The 21,199-nt window shown below is 38.2% G+C and overlaps 1 protein-coding gene across 1 annotated transcript; it reads right to left on the bottom strand.

The window, feature by feature from the left end:
• Positions 1-9,079: 9,079 nt before the first annotated feature.
• On the bottom strand, positions 9,080-19,746 carry si:ch1073-13h15.3 (inactive all-trans-retinol 13,14-reductase). Its single transcript, XM_059325090.1, has 11 exons — positions 19,590-19,746; positions 18,026-18,208; positions 15,488-15,729; positions 15,205-15,400; positions 13,675-13,872; positions 13,473-13,592; positions 12,585-12,723; positions 12,097-12,206; positions 11,836-12,002; positions 11,592-11,751; positions 9,080-10,351 (listed from the first exon to the last, which is right to left on the bottom strand). The coding sequence occupies exons 1-11, from the start codon at positions 19,744-19,746 to the stop codon at positions 10,182-10,184; spliced, it is 1,842 nt and encodes a 613-aa protein (XP_059181073.1). The 3' UTR covers positions 9,080-10,181.
• Between the last annotated feature and the right edge of the window lie 1,453 nt (positions 19,747-21,199).

Below are 21,199 nucleotides of genomic sequence, written 5' to 3'. Positions count from 1 at the left end.
TTATTGACACGAATCTATGAATATCTTTCAAACACAAAAAGTCAACTTTATTCCTGACATTTTTTCTCTCCTGTCTGGCCCCGATCCTCCTCTGTAAAGGTTCATCTCTGGGCTGCTGCACAATATATATACTGGAAACACAGCATGTGTTGGCTGGTGTTGCACCTGCAGCATCATCTCTTAAGGACGCAGTGAGATAACGAGTTCTGGCCAATCACAGCGCAGTATGGCGTGAGTGGGCGGTGCATTATTGTCAAAAGGAATTACAAAGCTACTTCTCTGATTAGCATCATTGGCAGAATCACTATCAACAACCTTGTCATTCAAACCAGTTTGAACCAGACTTGGTGGTGGTGGGCAGTTGATATTTAGGGGGAGATAGCAGGTCAGCAGTAGATGTCATAAAAAGCATCTGAAAGCTGAAACATGAAGATTAATTTGAGATGCAGCTCCGCTCTGTGTGTCAAGTTGCTCTAGTTATGAGTAAAATGTAGTAATTAATCAATTAATTGAACCAATTAAGGTGTATTTATATTTTACTACACTATAGGCTTTCTGAAGTCCACTTCCATTCTGAATTATGTCCCATAAGTTGTTGCAGCAATTTTTGGGTTGATACCATTACACACATATTCAGTCCTGTGCAAAAGTCTTAGGCAGTTGATGCTGGTTTGAATATATATTAAATATTTGATTTCATTCAGATTTTCCCTCTGTTCTCTCACATTGCTTTAACAGAGCTTTATAGGACGCCTTAGCTTATTGTTTATCTCCCCCTCCCACAACTTTACTGTTTCGAGTCACTCTTACTGCTATCATAGCATCATTTTTGGCCTAAAATGTCTTAAAAACCAATTGTATTGTAAGCTATCTAGGGTTGGGCAGTCTCTACCAAATTGGCATATATACATACTCTGTAAAAGTCTGAGGCAGTTGATGCAGGTTTGAAGGCAAAAGGTGGTCACACCAAATATTGATTTGATTTAGATTTTTCTTCTGTTCACTCACATTGCATTTTGTTAACCGATAAGAAATAAACTATTAACCTTTCTATTTTTGGACGTATTCTCATATTACAGCATTTTTTTCACACCAGCCTTAATGTATTGCACAGTACTGTATGCTGCTGAATTTTGAAAAAAAAAATGTAATATCGGGAATGGATAAAAATTGTCAACAACCTCCCAGAATATTATATCAATACACAAGTCACATGCTCACGTTCAACACCTTCTATCCTTCGAGCGTTGATTCAGCAGAAGGAAAAACGCCACATGAACCCTGCAGCTTTCTGTCTGTATTTAAACCATGTGTCGAGGAGTCATCACACCCACAGAAGAGCCCCCTCTAGTGCACAACGTCTCCAGACATCTCAGCCCACAAGCTGGCTCGCCATGTAAACACAGAGCAGAGAGAGCAGCGATGACGAATGCGGATGCATCAAGCTGATGAGGATTACTCCGTGGAGGAGGAGGGGTGGGGGGGGTTTGGGGGTCGGGGGGTGAAATGTGAGACTGTGGATCACGTCTGAAGCATCCGCTGGAGGAGGAGCTGCAGCCTCAGAGAGCAGAAGGGTGTGAAAGATCCAAGAGATTAACTTGATTTAAACACTGCTTCATTAATATTAGTTTAATGTTTCTGCCTCTTCCAAGCAAGATGGATTCCTGACATTTCCTTTGTGATTATTTAATAATCTCATCTAACACTGCCAGCACTGGATCAGAAACACAGATTCCTATCTCCAGTGTAGCTCTGAGACTCTGTAAACTGTGATCACATAATAGACTGTTGTGGCTTTGCGGTTTAGCAGGTAGTGATTATTTTTGTTTTCCTTCCTCCTGAGTTGCACGTCTTTAAATAAAGGGACAGAAACTTTCATTCGTGTCATTGCAGAGATTTCTACTGTATTGTTCCTCTTGCAGGAGCTTGATGGTGGAAGCAGACAGAGCGAGTGAATACTTTCTATGACTCATATGGAGCTGCGTGGTTCTCCTTTCTCCGGGCCTCGCTGTTCCTGCCTCCTCTCTCTTTCTCTCTTTCTCTCTCTCATCCAACATGCAACATAATTTATAATCAAATGTGCAGAGCAGCCTTACAGGAAATATTACAAACAGCTGAAAAAGGAAAGTCGAGACCTGCCAAAAATACATTCTTCAGCTCAGTCAGTAGAATGAGAAGAAGTGATAAAGTGTTAAAGAGTTAATTGGGTTCTTTGAGGTGGCAGCGTGATAAATGCAAATTATTATAAATATAGATGTGTTAAAACTACATGAAACTTTGTGAGAAAAGATTCAAACGAGTGGCTCAGATTAGCAGCTTTCTCTGGTTTCAGGGTGTGGCGAGCAGCGAGTCTTACCAGCATTTTGATCATTTCACCTTTGAGCTTTGGACTGAGGGCTGCCACCAGTGATTATTCTGTAAAAGTGGTCGTCTGTAGGGCACCACAGGAATGAGTTCTTAAACACGGAAGTAGCGTCATGGGGTCTTTCCTCTCAAACTCAGTGAGGACTCTGAATGTGTTGGTGGTTAGATGTCTGAAATAATGTCTGGCTAACACAAGCTGAAGAGATGCTTACGTTTTGTTGTACAACATAAAATACGTTAGTAAATCCCAGAGGTGAGGACTCGAGTCATAAATTTGATGACTTTTGACTCAACTTGACAAAATGTAAAGAGACTTGCAACTTGACTTGGACTCAATAATTTGTGACTTGACTTGGACTTGAGCCTTTTGACTTGAAAAGACTCGCTACTAAAGATTAAAAAGTCTGTTACTAAGGACCGCTCTGTCTCTGTGTGTAAATGTGTCTTCTCTCGCTGTGTGTGTCTGACTGTGCTGTCGGCTCAACATCCCATCAAATTCCATCCACGTCATTTTGATACGACAGCATCCATCCAATCAAACTGCAGGACAACCAATGAAGAAGAACTGTTAAAAAACTGCGTCAGTTGGCAAAAATAATACCAAAGATAGTTTTGTTTGGGTATAAAAACTACGAAGTGGTCAACAAAAAACAAATTGCAGAGTCAAAGATTACAGACAACTTTCCAACTTCATCCGACATTTGAAGTTGCACAAAGAACATTTTGAATGAACGCTAATTCTAGCTTCACTGCAAAGTAACTTTGCTAGCGGCATTGCTAAATTAGTGAGAGAAAAAAACACAGACATTATGAGATGAGACAGACAGGACAGAAACTGCTGTGGAACTAGTTTTAGTGCAATATGCTTGTTATGCACTTGTTTGTTTTTTCAAATGTGTTTAAAGAATGTTCTTGCAAAAATACGTTTGGATAAATAAAAACAGATTTTAAAAGCACATCCGTGTAAATAGTATTACTCTGTCGTTAAAAGGACTTGAAAGGATTTCGACACTCAAACTGTAGGACTTGGGACTTGACTTGAGACTTGAGGGCAAAGACTTGAGGCTCACTCTTGACTTGCAAAGCAATGACTTGGTCCCACCTCTGTTAAATCCCCCCACTGGTGAAATTAGAAGTGTTAGAAACCGTCTGCTAACAAATGGCTAAATGAGACGACAGTGGTTGTTAAACGTCATCACACCGGACGTGGACGGGAACTACCTGAACTCCTTTATTCAGGCCCACAAACTCTTGTAGATCTTGTAGTTTCACCAGCTAATGAAACAGTTGGTCAGCTTGTTGGTGTCTGAAACTAACTGTAGTTACGCTGAAGTCATGCAACCTTGGTGTAGTTCGCGATAACGTTAGTTTCTTTTACTTCTGTCGTTTGCATTAACGCTTCAAACATCATAAAAATGTGTGTTTGCCACAGAACGTAAAGGGGAGAATTTACTTCTCAATCTGCAGCTCCCTGCATCAGCTTATTGTTTATCTCCCCCTCCCACAACTTTACTGTTTCAAGTCACTCTTACTGCTATCATAGCTTTGTTTTTGGCCTAAAATGTCTTAAAAACCAACTGTATTGTTGGCCAGTCTCTACCAAATTGGTATTATGACGTGAAACATCACGATGGACGATGATACAGTCAGCAGAAACTACTCGAATCATATTAAATACAGCAGAAATTAGTGCATTACAGTAATGTGACAGCCTCACTGTGCCCCATCATTTGCACTTGTGAAATCAGCCTGTTCACCGTTAGATAAATCAGAATTTTTAGGCTCTTAATAAATGCCGCTGCAGACACACGTCCAGGTGTGGTTGTCAGTAGTAGTCAGGTGAACAGTTAAAGAGCCTGATGTTCAAGATGCATTACTCTCTTGATGAGAACAGTAGAACCACTCACTCATTAAGCACATAATCCATAAAACAAAGTGTAAAACAGATACTGGAAATACCCATAATCCATATAAGACTCCTCGGTAGACCACACACACAGAAACTGACAATTACTGCACTATAATGGGAACAAACAGTGCAATCGTTGAGTCTGCCTATATTGTTCCTAATTTTTCAATTTCTTCTTGTTTAAATTGTAATACTTTTATATTTCTTGTTAATATTGCTTTTTAATATTTGTTATTTTATTGAAGGTTATTTCTCCACTTTTGCTGCTGTAGCGTTAAAAATGTTCCCCATTGTGCGACTAATAAAGGAATATCTTCACTTAAGAATCATGAAACTAACTTATGGAAACTAACTCAACATAACTGCTGCATGAGTAAATTAGCAACAAGTTCAGCTTTATTGTCAACTTAAATAGATAATGATATTGCAGGTTTGGAAAATTTTATAAGAAGTCAGAAAAACTTAAAAATATTCAAGATGCAACTATATGACAGAGACAAAGAGCAAATTCTTGCAAGTTTGAAATAATTTTTCTGCCAATAAATTGATTTCAGCTCATTTCTGCACCTATAACAAGTATAGAGAATATAGTATAGAGAGTATAGAGAATGCATAAGTAACCTAACTAGTGCTCCTGAGCTTTGAGTGTGCAGACATGTGGGTGTTTCACATTGTTCAGGCAGAAAGGAGGTCTGGGGAAGAGGCCATTTTCCTCTGATTTTCCATTGAGCTCAACAGAAAGTTGGCCTCCAGCAGCAGCTTTCAGCCGACATCTGAGAAGACCTGTCGGAAAATAGCTTCAGTCTGAGTTTATCCACTCAAAGAAATGTAGAAATCTGTTTTCAACATTTGTAAATGTAGTTTTAAAGCCACATATATGGAGTTTCTATGCATCAGGGGCATCTTATTGCACTGAAACATGTCGGTTTAGTAGGAGTGACCCATTTTTTATCACCTGCCCTGCCTTTAAGCCCGGTCTGATCCGAGGTGCTATCTTCAGACCGGCCCTTCCTCTCATCTGGGTCGTCTGAAAGTTCCTTCTCAGATTGGTAGCAGCTGTGGTTGTTGGCTGTGTGGAGCAGTGGGAGGCTGTGGCCGGCCAGCGGGGAGGAGCTCCAACATCTGGAGAAGAAGGAAAGCTGGCCGAGCCGAGAGCCTAGCAACACGAACACTCCCCGAGCCAACCCTGCCGCTACACTGTTCTCATTCTGCTCTGTGTGAATAAAAGTTCTCAGGTGACAGCATTGTTGCAGTAGAACCCCAGACCTTTCTAGATATCCATTTTATTTGTGCCTCTGCTTGGAGAGACAGCAGTGAGACAGTGGAAAGAGTGGACGGCTGTTTTTCAGATTCGACCCTCTGGGCCTCTCCTGATTCAAGAGCGTGTCTAAACATGTGGGAGCCGCCTGCGAGAGGGAAAAGAGGAAAGGGGGTTGAGGTGGTGCCTGTGCTGGTCAAGAAAAACTCAAATTCCTCCTCCTCAGATCTGCCCATTACTACTTTTCTATCCACTGAAATATCTTTCTTTTCTTGAATCCACTGATCCAGTTTTCTCTTCAGTTCCCCTGTACTGACTTTCTGCAGCTACATCAAAAACCCTTTGTAACTAGTATAGTTATAAAAGTAAGTTTTAGTATTTTAATACAACTAGAGTGATGAGGAATTTATTTAGCCACAGATGCAACAATAGAGGAAAGAGTAGAGGGTCATCTTCCCTCTTTTCAGTAGTTATTATTAGAATTTAAACCTCTTTTATAGACTAAAATGAGACATATATTCACTCCTATTTTTACTTAAAATGTGGTTCCTAAATTGACAAATTCCAAGACTTATTTAAATATAGAACAGATACAAGAGTCCATTATCTTACCAACAAATACAGATATCATAGAGAAACTAAATGAAACGTTCACAGTTTCCAAAGATTAATTACATTAATTATAGCCTCTCAAATGACGAACAAAGCTGTAATTACATATTTCCTCAAATTCTTGCAGTCAAAAAACAGTGTGCCTCTCCGGGACATCTCAGCAAACAAAGAAACATACACTGGTGACCTTATTCACTCATTACCTCTGAACCTATACATGTATAATGAGCGCTCATCTCCACCAAGTGAAGAGAGGTTTAAGCAAACAAACAAACAAACAAACAAATGGCTTTTACAGATATCATCCTTAATCAAAACCTTAAAGAAAATGTACCCGTAGTCTGGTTGGAAGTTTGTCTTTGAGATAATAAGAGAAATCAATAAAAGCAATTGTTTATAGATCACTGATAATCTATTAATGAGGATAACTTATTTCATCTTTTTACCCTGTTGTTTAATCCATCAGTGAGACCTTCAACAACAGAACCCATGCATTACCATCTTCTTAATATTTAAAACTGTGCTCTACATGGGTTTTTAACCATTGTGTTGTCTTAGGGGTCAGAATTGACCCGCCACTATGTTTAACAGCAGAGGAAATATATTTTTTTCAATTTTTCCGAGAATGACCCCAACATGAGAAAAAGTAAAACAACCTAGAGGTCAGGAATAGGGCTTGTAACCAGAGGTTTGCCGGTTCAAACGCAGGACTGATGGGTAAAGGACTGAAGTGCCCTTGAACAAGGCACATAACCCCCCACACAGCAGATATGTGCTGCCCACTGCTCCTAAGCATGGTGTGTTCACTGGTGTGTAAAAAAAGATGGGTTAAATACAGAGTTTGAATTTAATTGATTTTCCCCATTCCCGAAAACCATAAAAACCATGCGCAAACATACGCATGCATGCTTGCTGAACAATTATGTTTACAACTATGCAATACCTTTAGCACTAAAAACAATAAAAATAAACCCCAACTTCAGCATAGCAGTAAACCAATTATGACAGGATGTGTTGTAATAAAAACAAGTTTTTAAAAAAACTAATTAAATCCAGTTTTTCTGCACTGTAAAGAGGGAAATCTGGGATATTTACAAAAATAGATTTGGGTTTTAAAGATTCAATCAAGCTGCTTTATTTAAGGGTTTCAGTGGAATTGAGTCCTTTTTTGACCCTTAAGACAAGTGGTTATTGTGGCATAGTGGTAACAGGAAGTTAAGACAACACAAGAGTTAATAAAGGAGTAAGTCAGCCATGAAAAGTCACATTTTAACTTGATTTTACCCAATGTACTACATAACTCCTAATGTGTTCCATCATTGTTTTAATGTATTAAATATTAATCTACAATATAGAAAACCATTAAATGAGAGGGTGTGTCCAGACTTTTGACTTGTGCTGTATTTCAGTGGACCAACTATACCACTAAGGCTAAAAAACAGGGTGGCTTCCCTTTGTGTCAGAGCTGGGAGGGCAGGTGGGTTTGTTTCTGAGTCAGTCAGAGCTCAGCGTAGGAAAGTAAGAGTTGCTGTGGATTTATTTCTGGTGTCGTGCTGCACTTTATCATACCACGGTAATTATATGTTGAGGCCTCCTGAACTTCCAGCCAGTCAAAGTCAATATAATTAACTCCTCTCCCTGCTATTTTGCCTCGTTCCTTGAACTTGCCTTAGTTTGGGCCTTTTTTTTATTCACATTTATTGACAGAAACATGTAAAACAGCAGCTTGAGCCCTCCAGCAGCAGCAGCAGCAGCAGCAGGGAGCTTTCCCAGGTCTGTGCAGCAGAGGGATGGAGGTTAACTGAGCGGAGAGGTACTGGCATCCCACCGCCGGGCCGGACAGAAGGGGCATTCTTCTCCTCGGATCCCCCCGGTCGTCTCCTGCAGACCACAGTTTGTCAGCCAATATGCCCTCCGTTTACTGAGGAAATGTTCACTTAGTGCAGGAAGTCTGAGGTTTCCCCCCGTACGTTTGATTTCAGCAGTTACCCAAACAGCACCGGGGTTAGCAGTCAGGTCAGAACAACATAGGTGGGAAGTGAGAAACCCAGAGGGGACTCACGGCCTCAGAGCAGTAAGTGATACATAAATAATTAGCAGAACCATCACACCTGATGCTGCTGATTACTCAGGATGCTTTAATCATTTGTTACAGGTAATATTTCATTTAATCATATGAGCAAATCTGCATATTTAATCTCTGAAACTGCTCATCAGTGGAAAGTACATTTACTCAATTATGATTTTGAGGTACTTTACTTGAGTATTTCCATTTTATGTAACTTTATACTTCTACTTCACTACATTTTAGAGACAAATATTTTACTTTTTACTCCACTGCATTTAGCTGACAGCTTTAGGTGCTTTTCAGGTTGAGATTTAACATGAAAAATATCATAAATTTCAAGTGATTAGACATTTTTTATATACACAACAGTATATTAAGTAGTTAAAATGAGGCCTAACTTGACCAAATTCAAACACTGCTTACATAAATACATCAATAATAATAATAATAATAATCTAATAATATATTAGGAATATAAAAATCATTATGAGTGGCTCCATTCTGCAAAACGAGTACTTTTACTTTTGATACTTTAAGTACATTTTGATGTTGATACTTTTGTACTTTTTAGTAAGTTTTGAGTGCAGGACTTTTACTGTAGTGGAGTAGTTCTGCAGTGTGGTATTAGTACTTTAACTTATATACTTATACTTCTTTCACCACTGCTGCTGATGTCATCTGTAGAATAAATTATTATTAAGAATAATTTATTAAGAATATTTAGCTATCCAGAGGGACGATTCAGTATTTTGCTTATTGTTACATAAACATATTTTTTTCTTTGAGAGAGTTTATATAGATCTATATCCCTTTTATCACATTTAAAATGTTATGTTTTGAGAAAAAAATGCATTTTTAATTTGGTTTGTCGAGTTTATTGGACATGTCCAGCCAAAAATACAAATATGCATTTTTCACGTAATACACAAACAAACCGAGCTGTGAAACTCTACATCAAGAAAAACAATCTGTACATTCTGTACATCACAAACAGGCTGTAAAAATCAATACAGTTGGTGCAGTATAATGCAACATTACAAATAATAATTAAGTATAAGTATTTGTTGAGGTGAAGTGAATGAGTTCCCTGATACAGCCACTGTGATGATTGCAATATAGGTTAAATATAGAAATTGAGTAACATAATTTTACATTTACAATAAAATTATAAGTATATTCGTGATCTTTTTGTGCACTCAGTCACAATAAGAAAAGCACTGCAGGCTTATTAGAATTTTGTACAATTTTAAAGATATTCGAATAAATAGAAAACAAACCATTAAGCTACAGTTTATTCCAGTCAGAATATTGTCCATTATGAGCATTGAGAAGGATCAGATGCTCTATTTGGGGCCTTCCACTTAAATAAATTATTATAAATTGTTGCCAAAATCTTCTCTAAAGGGACTCCCACACCAACAACGATAACCATAAATAAAGATAGCTAAAGATATGTTTTCTTTAAGATTATTTTAACTCAAGTGAATGGTGCACACCACAAATATAACTCCCGTTTGGTTAAAAAAAATAAAAAATTATACAGAATGTATGCAGAAGAAGAACATCTGGGATGCAATAAATTATAACTGTTTGGTATTTGTAACGATAGTTGGCGTTCTTGGTGTGGACGACCCTTCAGTCTGTGGCAGATTATGACTCCAGTGCACCAATGTCAAGCAAAGAGAACAACCTCATCAAAAAGCCCAAAAATATAATGCAAAAATACAGACTTTTTATGAGTGAACCAGTAATCTATGTACTGTAGTCGATTCAAACTGGTCCGTCTCGTATGATGGCAGAGACCGAATGATCCACGAGGAACACAAGATTAATCTGGATTAGCATCAGCATGTGCACGCTTTATAAAATAGATGTGGGACCATGTTGTCATCATGAGAGGGTCCTCCTGCTCCTGGTATGTGCAGTTCCACTGTTGTCCTGCAGGGGAAGTAGAGAGTGCTCTTCTCCTCTCACTGCAGCTTCTTCAGGGCCAGCTGGGCCAGCTCTCTGGCTTTCCTCTTCTTCAGCTTCTTCTTGAGGAAGAGCAGGTCGATGTAGACGATGTGGTCCAACACGGCCGAGGCGCAGAGGAGGCCGCCGTGCAGAGCGCCGGCTATCCCACAGCTGAACACGTCCTGACCTGGAACACACACAGACACACACAGACACAGACATGAGCTGCTGGATGAGGCTGAAGAGGTTTCAGATCCCTTACTGCAGGAAAAGTACTAATACCACACTGTGAGATTACTCCACTGCAAGGAAAAGTCCTGCATTCAAAAGTATCAGCATCAAAATGTTGTTAAAGCATCAAAAGTAAAATTACTCGTTATGCAGAAAGGACCCATTGATGCATTTTGGTAAGCAGCCTTTTAGTTGTCTCAAGGTAGGGCTCATTTTAACTACTTATTATATTGTTATGTGGTTTAAGCTATGAAATCGTTTCAAACTGACCATGATTTAATGGTAAATCTCGACCTGAAAAGTAACTAAACTAAATCTGTCAGCTAAATGTAGTCCAATAAACTCGACAAGCTAAATTAAAAATGTGCATTTTCTGTCAATCCAAATACTTAAAACTAAAATTTAAATGTGACAAAAGTGATATAGATCTATATAAACACTCTAAAATAAGATCTTTTTGCAGCACTGTGCAAAATCCTAATTTGTCCCCCTGGAGTCATTCAAACAGTTAAATACAAACAAAGTTTCCCCCAAATTCTTCGACAGATGACATCAGCAGCAATGGTGGAAAAACTATAAGTATATAAGTAAAAGTACTACTACCACACTGCAAAATTACTCTACTACAAGTAAAAATCCTGCATTCAAAACTTACTTAAGTAAAAGTACAAAAGCATCAAAATGTACTTAAAAGTATCAAAAGTAAAAGTACTCATATTGGATTATTATTATAATTGATGCATTTATGTAAGCAGCATTTAAATGTGGCCAAGGTAGGGTTGATTAAGTTTAACAACTTAATATACTGTCATATACTGAGGTTTAATTAAGTCTAATCACTTGAAATTCATCATTTTTCATGTTAAATCTCGACATGAAAAGTAACTAAGCTGTCAGCTAAATGTAGTGAAGTATAAAGTACAAGATTTGCCTCTAAATGTAGTGGAGTAGAAGTATAAAGTTGCATTAAATGGAAATACTCAAGTAAATGTACGTAGTTACATTCCACCTCTGGTCGGGAGTCTGTGTTTCCCCTTAAGATGATGTTTCTTACAATTATCTCCAAAGAAACTCTCTCGTTTCAAAGCATTGCCAACTCTAGAGTGAATCAGTCTCAGGGCCTGTTGAGACATTTCTGTGTTGGTTCACTCAGCCACAAAACACAAAAAAATTGCCAACAAGTTTGTAACTTATACCTGACATGTAGAGGTTCTTGACAGGGGTGTTGCACCTGTTCCTGGCCACAGCCTCGGCCTGGAACCGGTCCAGGTTGTGCTCAGCGGAGTACATGGCTCCGCGCTGGGAGCCCAGGTAGTGCATGTTGGTCAGCGGGGTCGCCACGTCCTGGAACACCAACTGGAAAACAAGCAACCGTTTTTATTCAAAATGCAAAGAAAGAGCATGAACTAGAAGCTGTAAATGCATTATTTTCTTTACTACCTTGTCTTTGATTTTAGGGAACAGAGTGCAGGCCCAGTCGAAGAGGTTCTTAGCAAATCTCATCTTGTAGTTGTAGTATTCGTCGCCCCTCTTGCGCACCGAAGTGTCCGTCCACTCCTCGAACCACTCGTACTTCACCATTGTCAGTATCGTCATGCAAGATTTACCTGTGAAACAAACAAAGAAGCCTCAGCTCATCTGCACCGACACTCAGATATTTGGTGTTATTTTTGGTGTTTTGTGCAGAGAAAGTGTTTGTACCAGGGTGTCTTAGTTTGGCTTCTGGGTCTTTGGCTGATGGCATGGTGATGAACATCATGGGGATATTATCTGGTGCTTCATCTTTGCTCAGTGCAAAGAAATCTTCCATCCTAACAACAAAAACAGCAAAAAAAAGTATGAACATGTAAAACTGAGATCCTTTTATCAGCATAAAACAATTCATGGGTGTTTAAATGATCGTGTGCTCCATCTAGAGGAGAAAAAATGTAGTCTAACATGGTGATTAAATAAGCCACACACAGTAATACACAGTATGTTTAATATACAGCAGCTGCACAGTGTTTGATTTTATTTTGGAGGAAAAAACTCTGACACATAAGATAAATGATCATGTTTCTGGGAGCAGACCTGCACTGAGAAGTCAATTTTGCTTCTGTGAATGTATTTAGTCCCTACTTCTTATACAGCAGCGCCCCCTTGTGGTCATTAGGTGTTAGTGCTCATTGTTCAGGGCTCTGCAGACTCACGATTTGTCCATGTCGTTGTTTTTGAACAGCCAGAAGTTTGTGGACTCGAGGCCGAGCTCCTCCTCAGTGCCATCGAAGCCAGAGAAGACCAGGAAGGATCCTCTGCCGTGTTTCATCATGTTCAGCCTCTCCTGAACGTCTACAACACGAGAAATCACGGAGAAGCCATTTAAGATAAGGTAGAACTTAATTAATCCCGAAGGAAATTCTAGTTCCAGATTGCTCCAAAGCCTCCAAAACAATTACAAAAACATTCACAATATAGGATAATATAAGAAAAACAATGAACAAAATAGGTAAAAATAACAATAGATTTTTTTTATAATGGTCTTTGTAATTGGTAAGAACTTAAATGTTCTGGTAAATATTAGTTACTTTTATTTAGGTAGCCTACTCAGAAAATTATAATTTGTGTAATGTGTGAATTCAAAGAACATGCAGGTATTTATTTTGTTAGTTGAAGGAGCATCATTTTTTTTCCTGACGCACAATTTCTACATTTTGGCTTTTTTTCTGGTAAGTCTTGGTAAATTTTGTCTGGTAATTTATACTTTTTTCTTTTAATGTTGGCTTTTTTCTGGAAATTTTGAAATTTTATAGTCATTCTATTTTTTTCTGATCTGTTTTTCTTACAGTAAAACTTTAGATTTAATGTAAAAATATTTTTAAAAAGAAATCATTAAAAATTGGTCCTCCGGGTAAAAGGTGAGGTTTTTTCTTGATCATTTGAGGGAAAAAAGTGTCCTCGTTCTTTTCTTTTTATCCACGACTCGAAAGTTATTGTAAGTCAATTACTAAGTGTGACTATAAATTAGTTAACATACAAAAAGACCTGTGTTACAATACTTTATAATGCATCTATCTGGGTGAAAAGGATCTGTTCCTCACCTGTCTTGACTTGGATCTCAGGCGGCAGAAGTTTCTGGAAGGTGGTGAAGATGCCACAGTTTGAAACCACCACAGGTGCATGAACCTCCACCTCCTCCTGACCTTTCCTCACCTTCACACCTGTCACACAAGGAGCTCGTCAGTCAGTCACCTGCAGAGTGTTTCCCCCTCTATAACAGCTATAACAGGGGTAATTACTCACCATAAGCGGCTCCTTTCTCGTTGACCAGGATCCCGGAGACGGGAGCTCTGACCAGGCAGTTTCCTCCGTACTTCTGGATGGTGCGGATGATGTGGAAGGCGATCTCACTGGCTCCACCTTTGGGGTAGTAAGCTCCTCGTTTATAGTGATGGATCAGTAGGGAGTTGATGAGGATACTGGAGTCCTTCGGAGGCACGCCTGAAACACACACACAGCAAATTATGAACTTTGTTGTAAGTATTTCTAAACATATTTTTCTTTTGGCAGAAATCCCTCCAAAAACATGCAAGAAAGCTGCAGTTCAGAGACGCCAACACAAGTCATCAAGCCACTGACTTTAGCCACTGAATTTGCTAAGTACTTGCATCAATGCAAAAAGCAAAAGCCCCCCCTTAGTTACTGTTGCTATGTCCGACAAGCTCCCAGGACCATCAGCAGCCATGGAGCTACATCTGTGTTTTTACTGTCCTGTGACTTATTGTGAAGGACTAAATAAATACAGAACCAGACCGGGTGTATTGATAACGATGGTTGATGACGGCGATATTTATGTGGCTTACCCAGAAACATAAAATTTCCCCAGAAACAATCAGAAGCCATTGTTTTACAGCCAAGAGATAAAAGTGACTGATCCATGAAAATGATAGCACTAGGCTTTTAGCGGCGTTAGCATCCTTTTGCCGACTCCGGTAAACCCGAGGCTAACATACAAGGTTAAAATGATATACGGGTTGAAAAATAAGATGTTATGCTCTATTTCACACCACTTAGTTGATCGGAAACACAACATGATCATTTATATTAGTAGTTAATGTTAAATTTTGATAGAATGTTAGCCAATAGCCGGCCGATGTGGAATTCAGTGATGCTAGCTATTAGCACTGTACAGCCCTGTGTTACGTTAAGCTCCTAGGAACATTGCTAACTAGCTTAGCGTGCTAATTTTACACGGTGTCATTAACATAAGTTTGTTGAATTAGTTATGCCCTAGTTGTGGTAAAAATACTAGTTGACTAGAACCATAACTGTTAAATCCGGTTTGGGTTATCTCATTTAACAGCTAGACAAACGTTAGTTAGCTCATGTTTGCTAGCTCGCAGCTTAACTTGGAGCAGACAGATGTGTGTCTTTTGATCTTGGAGATGTTAAGTTGGGAGTGGGGTCTCCCAAACTGTTCAATCCACAGCCAGCAACGCTTCCCTTGTTTTTTGAGTTTTGAGACTAAACTCTGAGGGTACCTGGTGTCTGACCGTTTCACCTTGTTGCTCAGAACTCAAAGCTTGTTGGACCTTCTTCTCTTAGTAACGGTTGCTAAGGTAGGATTGGACATGGAGTGTTCAGGGGAGGAGTTTTGCTAGCGGTCAATTATTGTTTTTGCTTACTTGGCCAATAATTTTCAGTCCCACAGAAGTCTAGGAAGTCTGGTTGCAGATGTTGCTACACTTTGCTATTCCTTCTCTGTTCATCTGATGTGGATAAAAGTAAAATCTAGCAGAGTTATTACAGTACAGCGTTTTTTGGAGCACCCACCATAGAAGAGATAAGAGAAGATGATATGCAGATCCTTGTTGCTGGTCAGTGTGTTCACCAGATCTGTTGCACACGTGCCAGAGAGGCGGAACACCGACGTGACGAGGTTCCCGATGCCGGACTTGAGCAGGAACAGAGACACCCACTGTGGGATCAGCTTCAGAGTCGCCAGGTAGTGAGTCTTCTTCGCTGAGACCTGAGCGAACACAGAAAAGGTTCCCGGTTTGTTTTTTTATTTGACAGACAACTCACTGAGTTATATCTCCACCCGCCGAAAATATACCTTCATTATCTTGAAAAAGGTCTCGATGGCCTCTGTGTCATCGGGGAATTGCTTCTGCAGATGAGCTTTCATCTCCGTTTTACCAGAGAAGATAGTGTACTCTCGCTTCTCGTCGCCCAGGCCGATCTGGATGGTGTCGAAGTGCTGGTTGAGCTCCTGGAACTCCAGCTGACCCTCAGAGATCTGGTCGAAGGCGATCCGCAGCAGGCTGTTCTCATGGACCTGACCGATGTAGTGCAGCCCTGCAGAGGAAACAGGATGTTTAGTTTGAGTCTTTAACATCCATTCTTAACAGCTGTCGTGTAATTTATTGGTCCAAGTTGTAGGTCAAATAGCTCATAAATTAGTTTTTAAAGGAGTCCAATTGGAAAAAATTACTTCTCTTATCTTTAACAATAAATCAAAAGCCCCGTTGGAAAACAGCTCCAAAAAAACTCTCTAACAAGTCTCAAAAATCTTCAAGCAGGAGTCCAAGATCTTGTGACACACTTTATTATCGATAAAAAGTGGAGAGAACAAATATAATACACACAAGGTGCAGTCCATAAGCTCTCTAACTCGAAATGACACTTACATGAGGTTTTATAGAGAAATCACACACATCTGTCCACCCCATCATTAATATTTATTATGACCTTTCCTCCAATAAAATTTGTTAATTCTTTAGATTTCTCCTCCTAGGGGCTGCTCCAAATCCGCCCCCCCTAGGTGCAGGTGGCATTACCTCATCCCCTGGCAGAGAGACATCAATATGTTTAGGGGTTGAAAATAGTACTATGATTTAAAGTTATCCATTGGTTCCCATAGGGCCTTTCTATGCTTTATTTACTATGATTTAAAGTTATCCGTTGGTTCCCACAGAGTCTTTCTATGTTCTTATCTCTCACTCATCTCTGTTTGTCATATACAGAGCCTTTTCTATTTTTCATTTCTCACTCAGAGTATGCTACTGTATTTAGCCCTTGTAAATGCTGCTTCTTGCCCAGCTGGGTAACCTTGCTTCTTATTCTTATTCTTGCTTCTCTCTTATTCTTACCAGCACTTTAATGAACATCTCTGGTGAAAGATCACAGGTGTTTTTCTGGCACAAACTTAACATTCTTATCTAGGCCTTATTCTACTTCTCCTCTCTTCCAGTACTTCTCCACCTTTCAGTTAAATCTCTGCAGCATATTGATTATACATATAACATCATATAGATCACTCAGGGTTACATTATTTAATCACACTTTGTCATACAAATAGCTACATAGTCCCTCTAGAGACCCTCATAAAGAGATACTAGCTTAACTCTCACCACATTATTTACTCTACACAGCCATGTGCAACTCTTTAACTCTTACATGCATATATGACCAAAACGTGTCATAAAAACATTGCTAAAGCATAATAATAACAACTAGTGGTTAGATTTGGAGACTGAGTGCCTTAATCTGCAGATTATTTATGCATGCTGCCTCTAAAAATGTCTGCTTTCCTAAAATAGTTAAGAGTTATATAATAGCTTTAAAGTTATTTGGGCACAAAGTGTCTCAACTAGTGCTGAAGCAAATCAATAATTAAGAATTGAGAGGTTAATTAGCTCCAAAAAAACGGTCTATCTTAATTGTTCAAAAAGAAAGAAAGTTACAACCCTGAGAATTCAGAGTTTAGATTAACAAGCACAGAAGTTTTTCAGTTTAAACATTAAATATCCTGTCTTTGTACAGGTTCTAACTGAATATATGTCACAAAGCAATTATTCACATTTTAGACAACACCACAACATTTTTGGAGTTTGGGTTTGTCTCTCTAATCTGATACTGAAACAAATCAAGAATTAAGAATGAAGAGGTCAATGGACAAATTATAAACTCCTCATAAAAGTTTGAAAAAAATAATTTTGGTCAATTATTTCTCCCCTGTAATGCTTGAAACTTTAGGAATTAACCTCTCAGTTAACCTCTTAATTATTGATTTGTTTCAGCACTAGTTGAGACACTTCAATCAAGAGATGAATGCCCCCCAAAAATGACATTTTTGGGGATAATGGATATTTTTTCAAGCAAATATCCAACTATCTTTGGTTCCAGACTTTCTTTATGATACGTGATAGTAAACATTTGGCGATGTAAGACAAATAATCTGAAGACATCACTTTGGGCCTTGGGAAATGCAAATTTTTGTAAATTTCTGCTGTTTACCTGAAAATTGATGAATGACTTAATAGTGACAATAGTCCTTATATGCTGCTCTAAAGGCAGTTCTGACCAAATCTGAATGTGGACAATGTTAAACCAAACCTGAAGCTTCCAAAAATCTTCTAAAAGTTTGGTTTCACAGCTTGTACATCTTTGTTCTTGCTACAGTTTCTGGTGCTGCACCAACATAAATAAAACCCTTAGTTTGTATTGAGTGTTCCATTAACTACAACAGCTATGAAAGCCATTAATTTTGAGGAATATTCAGAAGAAAATAAATACATATAGATAAACTCCCTGGTGCTTGTTGTCACTGACTGGCCCTGCAATGCCATATAGTCTCTGCTCGTCCTCTTACCGACATCAAACTCGAAGCCTTTCTCGATGTAGGTGTGGCAGCAGCCTCCGGCCTGGTCATGCTGCTCCAGCACCAGGACTCTCTTGCCGGCTTTGGCCAGCGTGGCTGCAGCCGTCAGCCCGCCGATCCCGCTGCCGATCACTATGACATCCAGGTTCCGGGGCACCTTCTCCAGCGTGAAACCTGCACAGACAATATTATAAGATGCATTGTAAATGTGAGGGCTGTGTTGCGTAAGTTTGTTGCACAATCCAGTCTGAAGGTTGCTCTGCAGGCTTTCCTGTCATAAATATATGATCTAATTTCTCTATCTGTGTTCTCCTCTGATAACAAAAAGCAGATTAGACTGTGGACACAATCTCCTGATCAATAATCTAATTAAGATTAAGCCAACAGGTAAAAAACATCAATGTACTTCTGCTTATTTAACTGTAAGTTATGACACAACAAACAGGTCGTATAGATAGCTGTGTCAATGCACGCAAATTAAAATATATCTATCTACACACACTACAGGCTGATTTTAACAGGTGTCAGGGTGCAGTTTAAGTGCCTGATATCAGAGGAAACCTACAACAACTTCACAAATCATGTTTTAATTGTGTTTATTTGGATTTCTCATTAAATAAATATTATTTCACAACATTAACATTATTTTTCATACAATAAACCCGTCGAGGTAAGTCTGTTGAAGTTTGAAGCTCAACGTTTAGGTATTTCAACCTTTCAGCCAATAATAAACTGCATTTTCTCTCTTTCTGCCATTTATCCATTACTTTTAGTTGTATATACATATATATATATATATACATATATGGTTTATATATACTTTTTAAACATTTAAACATCACTCTTTAGACTCTTTTTGCACTCTCAGTCACAAAATTTTTTGGACAGGTTACAGCCGACTCAATATATGGATATATGGTCTTTATTTTTACATTTTCTTTACATTTTTTACTTTTAATATTGCAAAAATATGAAAACACCTGCTTTTAATGCTAAAATAAAACATTTGCATGGTCTAATATTGGATGATTGATTATTGTGAGAGCAAAGACCTTTTCTAGTGAAATTGCAATGTGAAAAAATAAATCAGATTTTTTTCGTAACATTTTCACATATTACATTTTAGTTATCATTTTTTAGTTAAGACAGTATGAGTTCAGTCATTATGTCTTCACGTTTTCTTTATTATTATCATTATTTTTTATTATTTACAATTAATTATACTTGTAATCAATATTGTAAATCTAGTAATATATTTTTGTGTTTTTCTAAAATATATTTTCCTTTTTTGTGGCAGACTTTTTTTTTGTCAAATCAGTCATACCATAACATATTAATATAATATTGGAATTATTGGAAGGTATTATATCTATAATTTAATGTGGCTATGAATATTTATATTTTTATATACACATAATTTTACTTTTTTAACATATTCATACATGCTGCTTATTTGAGTGGATTTGTGCCAAATCACAGAGCTCATCAGGCTGAACTCTTTTAATTAAAGCATTGCCAATAAATGAAATAAAAATGTGTAATGCAGTGATTTTACCTTGCTTGATGACTTTGTCTCTCTTCTTCTGGTTAAACTCTCGAGGTCCGGGCGGCCTCACAGACTCCAGGGAGAACGGACTCGGCTTCCCAAACAGGTACCAGTAACTGCCCCCAAGCCAAATCACCAGCCAGACTAAGAAAATTAAGAGCCACATTATAGATGATTTCTATAAATGTTCCTAGCAGCAGCGGTGGCGAGTTTGTTCTGAATGCTGCTCTCCTCTCAGAGCTGCTTTTATTATGAGCAGAGTCAAAGGTTTGGAGGTTTGGGCGTGAATGTGACATGTGACACTCGACGTGTTACGAAAAGCAATAAAGATAAAACGGTGAAAGACCCATTTTTCTTCTTGTGATGACAGAGGTACAGGATGACAGAACACAGATCACAGTTACACTGAAGAAGAGGATAAACTATGGTTACGTTGTAACCCTGGTTCTCTGAGTGAAGAGACTCCCACTCCATATTTCATCCAGAGGAAAAACATAAAAAGCAAAAGAAAAAATTATTGTTTTTCGTCTTTTTCAAGCCATATTTCTTCTAAAAGCACAAAACAACTTCCCCCTCATAAACTGAACATTATTTAACAACATTAACATTATTTTTCATACAGTAAACCTGTCAACATTGAGGTTAGTTTGGTGAAGTTTGAAGCTCAACGTTTAGGCATTTCAACCTTTTCGTTATTACTTTTAGCCAATTATAAACTTCATATTCTATTCATACTCTTTCTGCCATTAACCCATTAAGGCCTAAAGCGCCTGGAAAAAAATGCCTGGAAAACCTATGGGCGATTTTCAAATGACCCCCTAAAACCTGAAGTTTTTCTGGAAATTCAACACCTACTAAATAATAGATTTTTCAGCCTCTGTAGCAGATAAAAATGACATTCAAAAAGTATTTGAGAGCTTATACCCGTGGCTTTCATACGAAGTTGAGTTTATTTGTCCAAACCTTCAATACATTTTTTTTTTAAAATCAACAAGCTCAGCAAATGTTACATTTGACTGAATAAAAAATCCTATGCATAATACTAATACATGCCCATTAGCAAGATGCAAACATGATATGACCACTGGAAGAACAAGACATAGTTCTCATTAGCCTACTCTAATAAAAAAAATATATAATAATAATAATAATAATAATAATAATAATAATACATTTTATATATTGCACTTTTCAGGGTACTCAACGACGCATAAAGTAATATAAGACATAAACAGTCATGATTTCTTATATCATCATCACAATCAATTAGCCTATTATTATTATTATTAATATTAATATATTATTAATAATAATATTATTATCTCCAGATGGCCACAAATCTGTCTGCTCTTTGGTGAAAATATGTCGTCTTAAAACATATTCCTCATCCATAAATCCCGGTCGATTGGTTCCGAGGGTTCAAAGTCCGGATCAGCAATTAAATGATCGGCGCTGTTTTCATCAGATCTCTTCAGTCACTTACTGCTGAGCTCCTCCGCTATAGTCGTCTTCCTCCATGATTTCAAAGTTCTGGAAAAGTCCGATGTTGCATTGCGACACTCCCGCATGTATTCTGATCATGTTCTGATTCATTTCATTGGCCAAGAGACCGAAAATAG

Source organism: Centropristis striata, chromosome 21 (genome assembly GCF_030273125.1).
Source record: "Centropristis striata isolate RG_2023a ecotype Rhode Island chromosome 21, C.striata_1.0, whole genome shotgun sequence".
NCBI lineage: Eukaryota > Metazoa > Chordata > Actinopteri > Perciformes > Serranidae > Centropristis > Centropristis striata.
This window is presented reverse-complemented; position numbering and strand designations above follow the sequence as displayed.

Excerpts from the sequence above, each read along its gene's own strand:
- si:ch1073-13h15.3 (XM_059325090.1), bottom strand. The coding sequence starts at position 19,746 with ATGTGGCTCTTAATTTTCTTAGTCTGGCTGGTGATTTGGCTTGGGGGC. Across the intron at positions 15,401-15,487 it reads CCTTTTTCAAGATAATGAAG|GTCTCAGCGAAGAAGACTCA; the intron begins GTATATTTTCGG and ends GTGTTCGCTCAG. Across the intron at positions 12,003-12,096 it reads AGCCAAACTAAGACACCCTG|GTAAATCTTGCATGACGATA; the intron begins GTACAAACACTT and ends TTTGTTTCACAG.